This window comes from Ovis canadensis, chromosome 13 (genome assembly GCF_042477335.2).
Source record: "Ovis canadensis isolate MfBH-ARS-UI-01 breed Bighorn chromosome 13, ARS-UI_OviCan_v2, whole genome shotgun sequence".
In the NCBI taxonomy this organism is placed as follows: domain Eukaryota; kingdom Metazoa; phylum Chordata; class Mammalia; order Artiodactyla; family Bovidae; genus Ovis; species Ovis canadensis.
This window is the reverse complement of record NC_091257.1, coordinates 80467791-80486255: the sequence shown is the minus strand read 5'-3', so window position 1 is coordinate 80486255 and position 18465 is coordinate 80467791. Positions and strand designations below refer to the sequence as shown.

The 18465-nt window shown below is 44.7% G+C and overlaps 1 protein-coding gene across 2 annotated transcripts in view; it reads right to left on the bottom strand.

The window, feature by feature from the left end:
- CNBD2 (cyclic nucleotide binding domain containing 2) overlaps window positions 1-18465 on the bottom strand; it is a 62390-nt gene that overhangs the window by 40931 nt on the left and 2994 nt on the right. The window contains exons 2-4 of one of the 2 annotated variants that reach the window (XM_069548460.1): window positions 16754-16807; window positions 5633-5770; window positions 2642-2695 (exon numbers count right to left, since the gene is read on the bottom strand). In XM_069548460.1, coding sequence (XP_069404561.1) covers window positions 2642-2695; window positions 5633-5770; window positions 16754-16807 — 246 coding nt within the window. Of the gene's footprint in view, window positions 1-2641; window positions 2696-5632; window positions 5771-9268; window positions 9320-16753; window positions 16808-18465 lie in introns of those variants that run through there. The other variant, XM_069548461.1, reaches the window with a different exon arrangement.

The following is an 18465-nucleotide window of genomic DNA, read 5'->3' as shown; positions in this document are numbered from 1 at the left end:
CAGGTCACACCTAATCCAGACCTGCTCTCCACCACTGGAATTAATTATTTGTATATGCTATTTTTTATTATATTTGTTTTTCACTCTGCTGGGTCTTCACTGCTGCGAGTGGGTTTTCTCTCGTTGCAGTGAGCAGGGGTTACTCTCTAGGTGCAGTGCGAGGGCTTCTCATTGAGGCGGCTTTTATCGTTAGGGAGCACGGGCTCCATAGTTGTGGCACACGGGCTTAGTTGTTCTGAGGCATGTGGGATCTTCCCAGATCAGGGATCGAACCCATGTCTCCTGTATTGGCAGGCAGATTCTTTACCACTGAGCCACCTGGGAAGCCCTATGTATATTATTACAAACTTATACATGTGCCTACAGAGTACATATAGAATGATTTTGCTTTTATTTACATAAATATCAAGACTGCTGACATTGTTTATGCAACTTGCCTTTTTTTCACTCAAAACTACATTTTAGAAATGTGCCTGTTGTTTCCAGCATCTCACAAATGGTATAATAATTGAGTTTGTGATTCTAAGCCGTGATAATTCTTAAGATTTTTTTGAGAAGTTTAGTGTTAGTAGAGTCCTAATATGGACTATACTGAAGTTAAGTTTTCAAGTGTTAACCTGAGAGACAGCTTATATATGTATAAATATGTGTATCAGCTTGACTGATGTATAATTTATATATAATTCACCACTGAAAGTGTCCAGATCAATTTTTAGTGTATTCAGAGTGGTACAGATATCACTACAATGGATTTTAGAGCCTTTGAATCACCCTAACAAGAAATCTGGTACCCATTACCAGTCACTCAAAGGGCAGGTTAGACAGCATCACCGACTCAAAGGGCACGAGTCGGAGCTAGCTCTGGGAGATGGTGACGGACAGGGAAGCCTGGCGTGCTGCAATCCACGGGGTCACAGAGTCGGACATGACTGAGCAACGTATCAACAACAAAAAGGCAGGGTTTTTTTTTTTTTTTTTAAAGCGAAGTCGCTCAGTCGTGTCCGACTCTTTGCAACCCCGTGGACTGTAGCCTACCAGGCTTCTCCGTCCATGGGAGTCTCCAGGCAAGAGTACTGGACTGGGTTATTCTCCATCTCCGTGTTGGAGACAGAGCCAGAGAGGCCTTGCCTATAAGGTGGACTTCCCCTCTGCGTCCTCCTCTCTCCCTCTGCTGCTATGCACGAGACTGCCCGCATCTCTAGAGCTCTGTGGCCCTCTGAAAGACCCCTAGTTTCTCCCATCGGAAGGGCAAAACTTGGGTAGTATTTCATGGCCAGCATCAGACACTGGCTGGTCTTGAAATCTGAAGAAACTCAGAATTTGGATGATTTATTGTGCTTCATACATAATGGGACATGAGAAATTGGATTATGCCCAGTGGAGGCAGGCAATAGAAGCCACACCTTGGTTCCGAGGGAGGAGAGGGGAGCAGAGCGATCCAGGTGGTCCTGTACCTGTTAGAAAGCTCTGTGCTCCCTGCTCCTCCCGAGAGGAAAACCAGCATGGCTGCTCCAGGCCAGGGTTGAGTCAGGTCTATGGGGGTGAGAACTTCAGATCTTTCCTATAAATAGAGAAGCCCCTTTAAAGTTGACATTAAATTTCAAATTTTAATTTAACGTCCAGGATTTGTTGGAACATAATAATGCTTGAAATTCGGAGAGCAAATCGCACAGGCCAAGCCACACGATGCTGGCAAAGATGGAAGGTGGGAGGAGAAGGGGACAACAGAGGAGGGGATGGTCGGATGGCATCACCGACTCGATGGCCAGGAGTTTGAGCAAGCTCCAGGAGATGGTGACAGACAGGGAAGCGTGCTACAGGCCACGGGGTCACAAAGTCGGACACAACTGAGCGACGGAACCACTGAACAACAAGCACAAAGTCACATGGAGGCATCCCCTCCTCAGGTGGCCACCCAAGCCCAGGCCAAGGACAGGGGTGCCCAGCACCTCTCGGGAAGTCTGGGGAGTTCATGCAGGCCAGGGCTTCTCCCGCCTCACTGGTTATTTCTCCTCTGTTTGCAACTCTCACATCCTCTGCTTCGCCTTCCACTCTTTCCCACTGGTCCAAGCGCAGGAGACCTCCCCTGCTGGTTCGGCTCAGCTATAAAGCAACACTGAGGACTTTCCTGGTGGTCCAGTGGTTAAGAATCCGCCTGCCAATGAAGACAACATGGGTTCGACCCCTGGTCGAAGAGAAGATCCCAGATGCCAGGGAGCAACTAAGCCTGCACACCACAACTGCAAGTGCCCAGAACCTGTGCTCTGCAAGAGAAGCCACCGCAATGAGAAGCCCATGCATTGCTGCCAGAGAACACTCCACGTACAGCCAAAAAACAAATTAAAAAATAATAACGATAATAAAGCAAAACTTTAAAAATAGTGAATATTAAATAAAGCAACAATGGGTTCAGGGTGGGGGGTGGGCTCACAGTCTTGGGATGCCAGAACTGAAAGAAGCCACTGAGAGCAACTATTTCATAGGTGAGGAAGCTAAGTGGCTAGCTCTGGATGGCACACTGGATTGGTAGCAGAACCTGATCTGAACCCAGCGATCCTGATACCCAGCCCACAGCTTCTCTGAGACTATGAGGTAGGAAAAAAAAAGTTCCCAGCAGAAGGTCAGAGCTTTCTATACATACCGACTCTGCAACGAAGTCCATAGTATCAAATGTGATTCGGCCTTGTTTCCTCTTCTGGAAAAAACAAAAACAAAAAAAGGAGAGGAAGGAGAATCAGCCAGACTGCTTCTAGAATTTTGCACTGAGACCCTTCTGCATAACTAGACCACCATGCAAGGCAGGCAGCCTTGAGAAACGTCCACCTCTGCTCAAAAGCCCAACTCTGCACAAGACTTGGGCCTAGAACTGACAATATGTTATTATGGAGGCAGAGAGAGAGAGCAGGGGTGGGGAGAGGGAAAGGGGGACAGAGAGGGAGGAAGGGAACCCAAAAGAGGAAACAGAAGCAAAAGAGAAAGGGAGGGAAGTACAGTAAGTCCCCTACATTCCGAGAGCACCTTTGTAAGTCCCGTTTGTTCTAAGTCCAACAAACAGCCTGGAAACCCAACTAACGCCATTGGCTGTATAGTACTGTACTGTAATAGGTATGTAATACTTTCCACACAAATAATGCCTAAAAAACAAACAAAAAAATACAGAAAACATTTTTAATCTGACAGCACAGTGTCTTGGCTGGCATACAGGGGCTGGCATCGAGTGAACAGGCAAGAAGAGTTACCTACTGGAAGAGGAAGAGGAGGTGGGAGATGGTAGAGCTGAAGGGTGTCAGCAGAAGGAGACAGGGCCAGCTGCAATTTCACTCACATCTGACATTGATGGGATGCACGTATGCATCTTTGAAAGTTCGCAAATTGAAGGTTTGTTTGTAGGGAACTTACTGTATGGAAGGGGAGAGAAAGAATAGAAACAGGGATAAAAAAAGGAAGGAACAAATGAAGCCTGTCTTCGCTAAGTGCCTATAGCAAGCCAGGCACGGCTTATCTTATTCCATTTCATCATCAGGACATAGCAGGTAGTATTGAGCAGCCCCGCTGGGGACTTGAAGTGGGTGAAGGAAGTTGCCCAAGAATCACACAGTGAAACGGTCCTGGCCTAAAGGATGGCCAGGAAGAAGAGGTGTAGGAGGTCTTAGGGAAGAACTAATCCAACCCTATTTCCTAACAGATGCAGGGAGGATGTGGAAAGAGTAGAGAAAGGGGCAGAGAAAGAGGGAAAATGCTATGATGGGGGAGAAGAAGGGAAAACAGGGACAAATAAGGCCCTGACCACCATCCTGTGTTACACTAGGGAACGTGAAAGTTGCTCAGTCAAGTCCGACTCTTTGTGACCCCATGGATTATAGTCCATGGAATTCTCCAGGCCAGAATACTCGAGTGGGTAGCCTTTCCCTTCTCCAGGGGATCTACCCAACCCAGAGATAGAACCCAGGTCTCCCGCATTGCAAGCAGATTCTTTACCAGCTGAGCCACACTAGGACCCTCATTCATTTCTCTGAGCACACCTCACTCCTCCCCCAGAGCCCACTTGGATCCCTGTCTTCTCCCTCCATTTATAGTTTGTGCATCCATCTGGTGCTTCTCAGGGAGGCTGATGAAAGAAAGATGTAGTATTCAGAGAGGTCTGGACTCATATATTTCACTGAAAATTAGTCTATGGCTCTCTGCCTGACGCTCCTTCCCAGCCCGCCAGGTTCCCTGCCCGGAAGCTGTATGACCGCCATAGGCTGGCCCATCCGGACAGGGCAACATTGTTAAGTTTAGTCTCGCACTCCCTTGATGACAAGCCTGTCATCTGGTCTTCAGCTTCCAGCTTCCCAGGCATCACCCCAAGTCTTCTGGTAACCCAGAGACTCCTGGTCTCCAGGGCCCTTCCCTTCACCACCGTGTGACAGCCTGTACCAGAATGTACCAGAATGTCCTTCCTGAGGTTACGATTCTCCTACTCTATCCCTTCTCATCTCAGGGCGGAATCTGGCTGCAGACTTGTTGGCAGCACAGCATCGCATCTTCAAAACGTGAATTTGAATGAATTTTGATGGGGCAAATCCTTCTCCTGCAGCTGCCCCCAGGTGCTTACTTCCTGCTACATCTTCAACTCAGCCACAGACACAGTTACATTACCTGCTGTCCCCTTAGAACCCAATCTAAGACACTTCCCTGTCCCCCATCACCCCCCCCCCCCCAACCCGTGACCCTCTCCTTGGCTGCTAGCCTTCAGAAACTGTGCTGGGAAATACTTCGGAGGGAATCACCAGATGAAGGGGGGGAGATGGGGCTGGGTCTAGTCACTTTTGGCAAACAGGACTCTGGGTAGGGTTTGTCCAGGAACTGGATGAAGAAACTTTGGAGCCCTGGATAGTAATGAACACACCTTTGGGGACCCAGAACAACTTAACAGAAAGGTGATCTTTTTGAGCCAAAAAGGGCCTCAGGATCCACTGCTGGGATAAAATGTCTGAAATTGAGACCTTCTAGAAAACCTAGAAAGCACGGTCACCAGGATGGCCCTGCAAATGTCTCCTTGTCCAGGCAGAGGGACAGGACAGAAGGAAAGAAGGCAGACGAGATGAAGTTGGAAGGGATGTGGGAAACCCTGGCTTTGTTGTGGCTCCCAGGTTTCCTCTGGTCGTTTGATCTCCTTTGGAAGGGAGACGGCTCCTTCCCCACTCCTGATGCTTCTCTCCATGTGGAGGGAGTTGTGCTAGGAGAACATGACTAGCCCTGCTCCTTTCACATTGAGAGGGAGTAACCTAAAACTCTCCAGTGAATCTGGAAGAAGAAATAGACCATGATCACCCGCACCTCCCTCCCTTCAAGCCCACATTCCGCTGTGCCCATCTCTGCTATGAAAGGAGGGCAGGAAAGCCTGCTACTGCAGTGGAGGCCTGCCTTGGTCCAATACTGCCCCTGACTGGGGTCGTTGGTAACACTGTCTCATTCTGGGGTTTAGCATTAGGTAACCACCGGGCTTGATGACACCCAATGTATTCTCCCAGCTGATTCATCCTTTGTCTTCTCTCTCAGTTGATTCAGAACTAGGGCTGGGAAGTGAGGTGCTATTTGTTGGACCCCTTTAAACCCTCTTATAAACCTGCTAAGCTCAGCAGCTTACATCCCAGAAAGAGAAGATAGGGTGCTTTCTGTGAGCAGTCTCAATGATCTGATATTCCCGAAATCCCCTGAGGCCTTGACGGAACATTTTACACACACGGTTCATCATGATGATGTCCATGGAGAGCTGGTACAGACGCTGTGGAAACAAAACAAACACAATCCCTGGAAACCAGCTGATTTCAACAGCCAACAGCAAGCTGGATAGTGCTGAGCAAGGTGAAATGCAACAGGATTAAATGCAGTGCTGCTGCTATACCCATAGCTACATCTTCAGGAAGTTTTCAAGTCTGCTGAAATCCTGTTGGTAGCTTGAAATTGACCAGTATGGGAGTATTTATGCCCTAGAAACTGGCAACTATTATCAGTGGGGCATCTCCCTCTCCAGGAGCCAGGCGTTGAAATATTCACCAGCCCGGCTTTAATTGGACTTCTGAGAGGGTAACAGACAGGAAGGCCAGGGGTCTCCAAATGGAGGAAATAGCCTGCAAGTGTCAGACATTTTTATCTCTCTTAAGCGGAAGGAGGAAACAAACTAGCGATATTTTTTCCTTCTCTATACAAATTTAAAAGGAGGTTTCTCTTAAAATTCTGTGTTGCCATAAAGACACCTGGTTTCACTTGAAGTTAACCATTGCCTTTTTCTTATGGAAATATTTAGCTTAAGCTATGCTAATGTACTATGCATTTACCCCAAACTCTGTCTCTGACTTGATAAACCAGTATGTTATACTCCGATATTGTTCCTCTAATCTATGTAAATGAAACTATTTGTATGGTGCTCTGCCCTTCTTCAAGATTCAAGTTAATCCTTTTATGGCCCAAGATAAACCATTTGGTGCCAAGATTATCCCAAAGTACATCTTATGGGTGAGGGGCCTGGTGCCATTCTAAGTTTTGAGACATTCCTTTCTTTCATTAACAGACTGCTGGTGACTATATAACATCCAGCTGAAGACTAGCAGGGGGGTACTCTTTCTGCCCCCTTCTGATGCCTATGTCAGAAGCTTTCTCTATCTCCTTTATACTTTAATAAAGCTTTATTACACAAAAGCTCTGAGCGATCAAGCCTCATCTCTGGCCCCGGATTGAATTCTTCTCCTCCGGGGGCCAAGAATCCTGGCGGCTTGATTCAACAACCTTTCACTTCCCTGGTGGCTCAGATGGTAAATTGTCTGTCTACAATGCAAGAGACCTGGGTTCGATCCCTGGGTTGGGAAGATTCCCTGGAGAAGGAAATGGCAACCCACTCCAGTACTCTTGCCTTGAAAATCCCATGGACGGAGGAGCTTGGCGCAGGCTACTGTCCATGGGGTCGCAAAGAGTCAGGCACGACTGTGGTCCAATAATGTGCACAAGTAACCACAGGCAGTGAGGGGTGATGGGGAAAGCCTGCATGCTGAACTCAGATGGATCTGAAGGAGATGCAACGTTGTGGGCTCTGAAGAGAGAGGGGCCCTGAGGCAAGGAATGTGGGTGGTCTCTAAAAGACAAGAAGTCAAAGAAATGAATTCCTTCTTCCATCCTCGAGAACTGACACAGACCTGCTAACATCTGAATTTTAATACGTGCCAGACTTCTAGCCTCCCTCAGATAATAAGTGTGTGCTGTGGGTACTTCCCTGGTGATTCAGTGGTTAAGACTCCATGCTTCCACTGCAGGGGCCACGGGTTCGATCCCTGGTCGGGGAACTAAGATCCCACATGCTGCACAGTGCGGCCAAAAAGTGTTGGTCGCTTAGTTGTGTCTGACTCTTTGTGACCCCACGGACTGTATCCTGCCGGGCTCCTCTGTCCACGGGATTCTCCAGCTGAGAATACTGGAGTGGGTTGCCATTCCCTTCAGCCAAAAAATTAAAAATAAATGTGTGTTGTTCTCAGTCACTAAACTGTGGTACAGCCCCCAAAAAGAAAACTCATATAGCACCTAATCCAAGAGAGGCCATCCTGTCTTTTCTCTGGAAGTTGGAATTGGAGCTGAGAACAAATCTCTCCATCTCAGTGTGAACTGAGGATTAAGGGAGTCTTCTTCTCCCTGCCAAGTAAGCATGGCTAACAGGGAAGCAAGTTCAACACCAAAGAGACAAACCTAGATTATAACACAATCTCCACATCAACTCACCCAGTTTCCTCAAAAAGTCAATCTCGGGAGGAAAAAAATAAAGTATGAGGGATATCCTAGATTAGTAACACTCCAAACAAGGACAAAACATGAACCTTGACTGGCCCCTGGTTCATAACAAGCAGTTGTGACAGCTACGTTAGGGACAGATAAGAAAACTACATTCGATAAGTCACAGGACTGGACATGGCATTAGCGTGTGTCTATGTCACTGCGGGTAAAACACATAATTCTGAGTAGAAAAAAGGTGAAATGAGCTGCCATGTATGAACCACTTTGAAAAATGAGCTGCACACGGCAGCTGCTTATGGATGCACACGTTTGTAATAAAATTGTAACATACAGACAGGAAAGAGACACATCGGCTTCTGGAAAGTGATTGCCAGTGAGAAAGGGAGTGCGACAGTGAGGCACTTTGTCCGTAACAATAATACTTTTTAAAAATATTTATTTTTCTATTCTGGGTCTTAGTTGCAGCATGCAAACTTAGTTGCACCATGTGGGATCCAGTTCCCTGACCAGGGATTGAATCTAGACCCCTTCATTGGGAGAGTGGATTCTTAACCACTGACCACAAGGGAAGTCCCAGGAACTAAACAATTTTTTTAAAAATCACATATCTAAAGGAAATATGGGGGAACGCTTTATCAATACAATTTAATATTTATTGGGAATTCCCTGGTGATCCAGAGGTCAGGACTCTGCACTTTCACTGTGGGCACATGTTTGATCCCTGGTCTGGGAACTAAGATCCCACAAGCTGCATAGTGTGGCCAAAAAAATAATAATGAAAATTTTAAATAAAATTAATATTGATTGAATACAACTGGCCATTGTCAGGCACTATTCTAAGCCTGTTACATGTATTGACTTACTGAACCCTCAACAATAAATCAGCGCAGTAGGTTACTAATGTTATCAGTACCCTTTACAGAAGAGAAAAGAGGCACAGCAAGTCAAGCAACCTGCCAAATACTATTATTAGTCACACGACTAATAGGTGATAAGGATTGGGGGGATTGCTTTGTTTTTAAACAGTTTTTTTTTTAAGTTGCATCTATTTATTTATTCATTCAGCCGCCCAGCGTGGCATGTGGAAACCTAGTTCCCCAACCAAGGATAAGATTCCATGCCCCTTGCATTGGAAGCTCAGAAGTCCCAGTGATAGAGATTTGAGCCCAGGAAGTCTGGCTCGAGTCTGTAAGTTTAATCTATTACCCTACCCTGACACTGGGCATTATTCTCTCTGAATCTCCTATTAGTACGAAGGGCGAGTTCAGAGCAGTTCTCAGGGGCTCCAAGTGCAGCCAATGCCAAGGGCAGAGCAGGCTGCAGGGCAGGGGTGAGAATTCAGTCTTTCTGAAGCCTAATCTGAAACTCTCTCCTTTGCGACTCCAACAGGTACAGGGTGGCCTTGTTTATCCAAGGCCACCTCCTATACCTGCATCTCTCTTTTTCAAAATACCTATCTGTTCAATCTTCCACTCTTCCTCCCAGGGCCCTTGCCACTCCTCACCAATTTCTTCCTCAGGATCTGCCAGGAATGGGACACCATATATCTATTCATGGTTCCTGAACTGGCAAACGGCACAGCAATCCCTTTGCCTTTCAAGGGTAGGACCACAAATCTCTCCCAAGAATCCAGTTATACTAGAAATCAAAGTTTCCCTCAGTGGCAAGGTAAGAGCTCCTCTCCATTCCTCATACCCGACCACAGTGGCTGGAAGCCTTGTTCTAACGAATCTATTCTCAGAACCTCCTTATGTCACATTCGAAGATTCTGGAAGGAAGACAGGGTAACGGGAAGTAATCGGAATCTGGGAATCTAACATTTAGTGAGCACTCAGACCCATTATTTCAATTAATCCCCACAACTATTCCAAGGTGACGGGTTTTGTACCCACTCCCTATGTGAGGCTGAGGCTCCAAGTAGCTAAATGACTGCAGAGTCACGGCCAGCTCAGAGAAAGTAGGAGGCTTCCGGGATGGGGGTAGGGGCATCCAAAATCTCAGCCTGGGGACCACTTTGAGGATTAGAAATTGGAGACAACCCTGGAGGGTAAGTACGTGGCACTATCTCATAGCAATAATTTATTAAATTTAATAATTTAACCTTATTAAACTGGCAAATCAGGAACACTCAGCAAATTGGAAGTCCTCAACTAAATGGAGTGCGCCAAGTGTTAAAAGGAACTAGAGGGGGACTTCCTTGGTGGTCCAAAGGTTAAGACTCTGCACTCCTAATGCAAGGGGCCTAAGTTCAATCCCTGGCCGGGGAACCTAGATCCCACCTGCCCCAACTAAAGATTCTGCACGCTGCAACTAAGACCCAGCGCAGCCAAATAAATAACTTTTTTTTTTTTTTTAACAAAAGGAACTTGGTGACTGGAACTCAGTGATTCTGAGGTCCTTCCAAAAGTACAGTATTTAAGTTCTAAAATACTTTTTTCTACTAGATCAAACATGACATTGTTACTGGTTAGTTGTTAAGTCATCTCCCACTCTTTAGGACCCCATGGACTGCAGCACGCCAGGCTTCCCTACCCTTCACTATCTCCTGGAGTTTCCTCAAACTATGTCCACTGAATATGTGATGCTACCCAGCCATTTCATCCTCTGCTGCCTTCTTCTCTTTTGCCCTCAATCTTTTCAAGCATCAGGATCTCTTCCAATGTGTCAGCCCTTAATATCAGATGGCCAAAGTATTAGAGTTTCAGCCTCAGAGTCAATCCTTCCAATGAATATTCAGGACTGATTTCCTTTAGGACTGACTGGTTTGATCTCCTTGTAGTCCAAGGGCCTCTCAAGAGTCCCCCCCCACTTTTCACCCTCCCTCCCCCACCTCCCAGCCCATCCCACCCCTCCAGGTTGTCACAGAGCACCAGGTTTGAGCTCCCTGCATCATACAGCAAATTCCCACTGGTTCTGTATTTTACACACGCTAATGTATATGTTTCAATGTTACTCTCTCAATTTGTCCCATCCTCTTCTTCCCTGTGTCCACCAGATGTTTCTTAAACTGTTCCAGAGCATAAAAAGAAGGAAGACTATCAAATTCTATTTATTAATAATAGGTAAGGAGAAACTGACACTGAGGCCTGATAAAGATAGCATAAAAAGAGAAAGCTAGAGATTTATCTCATTTATGAATATTGTTTTAAAAATCTTAAATAAATTGAGCAAATAGAATTGAACAGCACATTCTAAAATAACATATTATTTCAGGAATGCAAGGAGGGTCAATAGAGAGTCCATAAATATAATTTATGTTAGCATGACTAAGGAGAAAAATCATCTGATCTTCTTCATATTTTTAAAAACCATTTCTGACAGAGGCTGAGTGCCAAAGAATTGACTGTGGCAATTCTTCTGACTGTGGTGCTGGAGAAGACTCTTGAGAGTCCCTTGGACAGCAAAGAGATCAAACGGGTCAATCCTAAAGGAAACGAACCTTTCATTGGAAGAACTGATGCTGAAGCCAAAGCCCCAGTACTTTGGCCACCTGATGCAAAGAGCCAACTCATTGGAAAAGACCCTGATGCTGGGAAAGATTGAAGGCAGGAGGAGAAGAGGATGACAGAGGATTGAGATGGTTAGATGGCATCACCTATTTAATGGACGTTGAGTTTGAGCAAACTCCAAGAGATGGTGAAGGACAAAGAAGCCTGGCATGCTGCAGTCCACAAAGAATCAGACACAACTGAGCAACTAAACAATATTAATGAACACGTCACTCAGTTTCTAGCTCTCCAACGTGCTGGGGACCTAAGCAAGACTGCACAGAACATGCCTCTCAAGGAGGAAGAAATTTCCTTCTGCCTTTCGAGGTTCTTCTGGCTGGTCTAAAAATTAAACTGATATGAGACAGACTAACAAGAGAAAATTACACAAAAGTTTAATAACATGTATACTTAGAAGAAACCCAGGGAAACTGAGTAATTTGCCAAAATGGCCAAAATCCTCACTTTAAATTTCAGCTTCTTTAGTTTAAAACAAAAGAGGACGTTAGGGGGGCTTCCCTGCTGGTCTAAGGGCTAAGACGCCACGCTCCCAATGCAGGGGACCAGAGTTTGATCCCTGGTCAGGAAACTAGATCCCACATGCCACAGGTAAGTGTCTGCATGCCACAACTAAGACCCACTGCAGACAAATAAATTAATAATAATAACAATTAATTTTTAAAAAGAAGATGCTGGGGGCTGTGATTTGGAACTTGAAAGGAAAAGAAAGACAATTTCATATGGAGATAGAAAAAAACAAATATTTGATAAACACGTTTGCCAACCTTGCACACACAATGGTGTAACCAGGGAGGGTTAATTTTTACTTTAACTCTTGTTTTTGCCCATTTTGTTATAATCACACATAATGGCCTGCCTCAGAGAACCCTGCCCCCTCTGCATGACCCTTACACTAAAGTGCCTTTGTTCAGGTTCACAAGGAGATCTGACCCTGCCTACCTGTGAATGACTGTAAGGAAAAGAAGCCTGCCTGAGGCTTGCCAGGCTAGGAGATAAATATTCGCAAGAATTAAATGGTCTTTTACTTTGTTTCCTCACCGAGGCCCATCTCTGATCCATAAAAGAACCTGACATCCAGGCCCCCCAAAAGCTGGTTATTTAGAGGCATGAATATGTCATCTTCTCCATCAGCCCACTTTCCAAATAAAGTCATATTCCTTGCCTCAGCACCTTGTCCCTGGGATTCACTGGCCTCTTGTGCGGTGAGCAAAGTGAGTTTGCACTGGGTAACAACGGAACATGCAAAAGACTCTGATTGCTAAAGTCCTTTGACTTTCCTCCACCACACTCACTTCATATTCATTGCAGGTATCTCTGGTATTAGCTCTATTCCAGGTCCTTTATCTAAACTCTCTAGGCAGCTAAGGGGGTGGGGGTGGGAGTGGGGGTAAAAAGAAAGGTTCCTGGGGTTTCTGTTTCTTAAAAATAGTCAGATTAATCTTAATGCCAAAGAGACACATTTTGGGGTGGCAAACTTTGCTTCCCTACACCTCAGAGCTGCCATATTGGTTGAGGGCTGCTCCTAAAGGCATTCAGTTCAGTTCAGCCACTCAGCCGTGTCCGACTCTGTGATTCCATGGACTGTAGCATGCCAGGCTTCCCTGTCTATCACCAACTCCCGGAGTTTACTTAAACTCATGTCCACCGAGTCGGTGATGCCATCCAACCATCTCATCCTATGTTGTCCCCTTCTCCTCCCACCTTCAATCTTTCCCAGCATCACGGTCTTTGAATGAGTCAGTTCTTTGCATCAGGTGGCCAAAGTATTGGAGTTTCAACTTCAGCATCAGTCCTTCCAATGAATATTCAGGACTGACTTCCTTTAGGATCAACTGGTTGGATCTCCGTACAGTCCAAGGGACTCTCAAGAGTCTTATACAACACCACAGTTCAAAAGCATCAATTCTTTGGTGCTCAGCTTTCTTCACAGTCCAACTCTCACATCCATACATGACCACTGGAAAAACCATAACCTTGACTAGACGGACCTTTGTTGGCAAAGTACTGTCTCTGCTTTTTAGTATGCTGTCTAGGTTGGTCATAGCTTTTCTTCCAAGGAGCAAGCATCTTTCAATTTCATGGCTGCAGTCACCATTTGCAGTGATTTTGGAGCCCAAGAACATAAAGTTTCTCACTGTTTCCATTGTTTCCCCATCTATTTCCCATGAAGTGATGGGACCAGATGCCATGATCTTAGTTTTCTGAATGCTGAGTTCTGAATTCATTCACCAGCATTCTCGGCCGAGCAATCTAGTGGCAGAAAAAGCCCTCTGGCAAAGGTGTTCAGAGTGGGAACTCATCTCGTTAATGAAGAAAAGGCAGGTACCAAGAAGACACAGAGAATTCAAGTCAATAGAGGAGGCCTGGGACTGAGGTCTCAGGGAGAGAGAGCTGGCAGTTTAGAGTGTTCTAGAGGTCCTGCATCTTGAAGGCAGAACCAACACCACCTTCTCTTGAACACTGGGGCCGTGATGAAAGGGCTGGCTCTGAGAGCTTTCCTGATACCACTGGCACCAAGGAAAAGCAAGGCATGTGAGCTGACCAGGGAAACACACAGACACAGACATGCCAGTTTTGCAACCCTGCAGCTGTCAAGCTCCATCTGCTAGCATGAGGAAAAAACTAAACCATTAATGACTTTAAAAGACTTCCTGCCAGCCTGTAATTCTACTCTAGTCCCTTCTCCATGCACAACTCCAACAAAGATCTTGACCAGGAAGAACTCACTTCTTTTAAAGGGGAGTTACAGTAAAAACATAAAATAAATAAACAAACAGCATCAGACCTATATAAATATATTACAGAAAAACTGGAAATGGAGGCAGGGAACAAAAAAAAAACAAAATGTTAAATGAAAGGCACTCACCAGAAAAAAATTAACATGAAACAGATAATAATCATGAACAACAAAGGACTCAAAGGGCTTAATGAATTTTAAAGCAAGAGATCAAAGCAAAGACCCAATAGTTCAAAGAAGAGATGATGAGCAACTGGAGGAGATGGCATTGGCAGAGCTTGGGAAATGAAGTACTTTTTAAAAAAAAAAACGCCTTACAAGTGAAGGTCATTTCAGAAACATCAAAAAGGAAATGAGCCTTGCTGAATACAGAGGATAAGACTGCAAAAAGCAAGGGAAGGAGCTGGAAATGAGTAATTAAAAGGGAACCAAGGAATAATATACCGAAAAAGTACAGACACCCAGAGGGTGAGAAAGTAGGAGGGCTGAGTACATGGGTTTCTTCAACTTTTATAGCCGTAAATCTTGTTACCCTTTATACCCGATAAACCAAGAAACAGATGTCTAAGCATATTTAAAGACATTAATATGGGGCTTCCCCGCTGGTTCAGTGGTAAGGAATCCGCCTGCTAATGCAGGAGACACGGGTTCAATCCCCTGTCTGGGAAGATCCCACATGCTGCAGAGCAACTAAGCACATGCGCCACAACTACCGAGCCAGCACTCTAGTCTGGGAACCACAACTACCGAAGCCCCCCGTGCCCTTAGAGCCCGCGCTCGGCAAAAGAGAAGCCACCGCAGAGAGAAGCCCGCACACCAAACTACAGTCGCCCCTGCTCACCGCAACTGGAGAAGAGCCTGAGCAGCAGTGAAGACCCAGCACAGCCAAAGTAAGTTCAAAAGAGAAATAAGTAAAATCACATATGTGTATAAGACATTAATGTAAGTAATCTATTCAAATGAATGCATCGGTATTTTAAGTACTAAAATCAGTGAAGTTTAATAAGGAATACAGAGCTACTGGCAGAGCACCACAGTGAAAACAGTTTCATTAAAATTGGGAACTAGGAGGGTTGCGATTGAATACAGATCGGTGACAGGAGAAAGGAGCAAAAAGATGATGACATATGTAGGCTTCTGAATTTACACTGGTTCATCGAGAATGAGAATCCCTAAAAACAAGAGTTAATTACAAACATAATTACATAGCTAGGGTCTAAATCAGTTATCTTCTCCAGTTCAGCAAAACATCAAAAGATAAAATAGATTTGCATCCCAAGATCAAACATAGATGATAAAAAAAAGGTTAGCAAAAAGAAGTTAACAGTCGGTAGGAGACCAGAGCAAGCCTCTTGGAATTCATAATAAAAAACTAAATATACACAGACACACAGAACAACCTAGGAGCTTTTTATTCAAACCACATTAGCTGAACCTGTTTTCTCTTCACCACGAGCACAGCTGGGCTCCTGGAATAATGTATGTAGTCTGTGGTGTAATGTAAGTGAAATAGAATTACTAAATCTAAATTTTGTTGAAAATCTGAATTTCTTGTCCACTGATAACTTATCTTTTATATATATATATATAAATGTATTTGTTTTATTTTTGACATGTACACACTACTTTTATTTACTATTTATTTTTTTGGCAGTGCTAGTCTTCACTGCTGACACAGGCTTTCTCTATTTGCAGAGAGTGGGCGCTACTCTCTCATTGTGGGGGTTTTTCCTGTTGCAGAGCAGAGGCTCTAGGTGCGTGGGCTTCAGTAGTTGTGGCTCACAGACTCAGCTGCTCTGAGGCATCAATCTCCACGGAATTATTCTGAGTCAAAAAAATAAAAGCACCCAGTCCCCCAAAGTTACATACTACATGATTCCATTTATATAACATTTTGAAATGAAAAAAATTAAAAGAGATGAAGAACAGATTAGTGTTACCTATGGTTGGGAATACGGGCTATGGGAGAGGAATGCGCATGATTATAAAGCAGCAGCAGGAGGGATCTTTGTGGTGATCAAACATTTCTAGATATTGACGGCAGAACAGTTACATGAATTTACACACAGGACAATACTGCACAGGCCTACACAGATACAAATGAGTGCATATAAAACTGGCAAACACTGAATAATGATTATATCAATGCCAACTCTCTGGTTTTGTACAACTATATCGTACTATGGTTATACAAGATGTTACCATCGGGGAAAACTGGGTGAAGTCTGCATTCTTTTTGCAATTTTCTATGACTCTAAGATTATTTCCAAATAAAATCCTTTTTAAAAAAAAAGGTATCCAGGCTTCTGTTCCAAAAGCCCCAACCATGTGCCATCAAAAGACACCAGTCTCTGAAAGAGACAGGAAATCATATTGGAGCTCTCTCTTCACAGAGATGGTCTGCAATCCACTGCTTGTCCTCTAATCAACATTTACTGAGTGTCAGCTGGGAGTCAGGCCTTGTGTTGGAAGCTAACTGATACAAAATGAATGATTTATGATCCATTTCTATGCACTCCCAACCTAATGCTAATTGTTCAGCCACTAAATCATGTCCAACTCTGCGACCCCCTGGACTGCAGCACACTAGGCCTCTCTGTCACTATCTCCTGGGGTTTGCCCAAGTTCATGTCCATTGAGTCGGTGATGCTTTTCAACCATTCAATGCTAATAAAAATGGCTAATATGATAAGAGCATTGGACTAGGAAGTCAAAAGGATTCTGTCCTCCGATAAACACTTACTAGGTTTTTGATTTTGAACCAATCCTTTGCTTCTTGGTATCTTGACTTACTGACCTGCAAAATTTAAGAGAAGAGAATACATGTAAATATACATTTCAAACATAACCTCAGTCCTTTGGATGGGTTCATGAAAACCTGAAATTACCTGAAATTGTATGCAGAAGTATATAAGTACCTCCCTCTTCTAGGAAGAGATAGTATAACTTTTTAAAAAAATAGATTTTGGGGGCTCATTGACCCATTAAAAGTTTAGAATAACTGAATCTGATTTTTGGATTTAATCTCTAAGGTCCCTTCCATTCTAAGGGTCCACAATTCTAGTAGATCTCTGAGATCTCTCCTTCCGTCTCTAATATTCTGTGGTTCCAAGAGGGATGAAAGAAATGGGCTAGAACTCTAACATTTGGAATTCCCAGCACCACAAGAGTTCATTCCCCTCTACAAGAGGACAAGGATTCAATTTTTCAACATGGAATTCCAGGCTGTTTAGGATTCAATCTCTAATTGATCTTCCAACCTCAGTTATCACTTCCCAAGACCCCACCTCAGCCTAGTTTCCACAAAGCTTCGCTCCCATTCACTCTATGCCTTAGTCCACACAGGGCCATCTGCCTGGAACACCCCTAATTCCACCCTTTTTCTTCTTGAGTCTAGGTTTAAAGGTCCGCTTCCCAGTGAAGCCTTTTCAGGACCTCTCATCCTCACAACAGGCTTCTTAGCCCTGGATACCCACTGCCTATTACCACTTAGGAAACAGGACTATTGGTTCACTCAGGGCAGCAAACCCAGCCGCCAGGAGTCATGGCAGAGGAAGTTAGAAGTTTGAAGCTGGTAGGTATAACAAACCCTAGGCCCCTGTTTTTCCCACTGCTGAAAAGACAGAAAAATATCAGCTTTTAGGAAAGTGACAACCTGAGAGCAATAGTAAATCAACTATTCTGAACGTTAACGTAACATGAAACAACATTCTACTTCAAAGAAGGAGAGGGAGTGGTGGGGACCAAGTTCAGTTCAGTTCAGTTCAGTCGCTCAGTCGTGTCCAACTCTTTGCGACCCCATGAATCGCAGCACGCCAGGCCTCCCTGTGCATCACCATCTCCCGGAGTTCACTCAGACTCATGTCCATCGACTCTGTGATGCCATCCAGCCATCTCATCCTCGGTCGTCCCTTTCTCCTACTGCCCCCAATCCCTCCCAGCATCAGAGTCTTTTCCAATGAGTCAACTCTTCTCATGAGGTGGCCAAAAGTACTGGAGTTTCAGCTTTAGCATCATTCCTTCCAAAGAAATCCCAGGGCTGATCTCCTTCAGAATGGACTGGTTGGATCTCCTTGCAGTCCAAGGGACTCTCAAGAGTCTTCTCCAACACCACAGTTCAAAAGCATCAGTTCTTTGGTGCTCAGCCTTCTTCACAGTCCAACTCTCACATCCATACATGACCACAGGAAAAACCATAGCCTTGACTAGACGGACCTTAGTCAGCAAAGTAATGTCCCTGCTTTTGAATATGCTGTCTAGGTTGGTCATAACTTTTCTTCCAAGGAGTAAGCATCTTTTAATTTCATGGCTGCAGTCACCATCTGCGGTGATTTTGGAGCCCCCCAAAATAAAGTCTGACACTGTTTCCACTGTTTCCCCACCTATTTCCCATGAAGTGATGGGACCGGATGCCATGATCTTCGTTTTCTGAATGTTGAGCTTTAAGCCAACTTT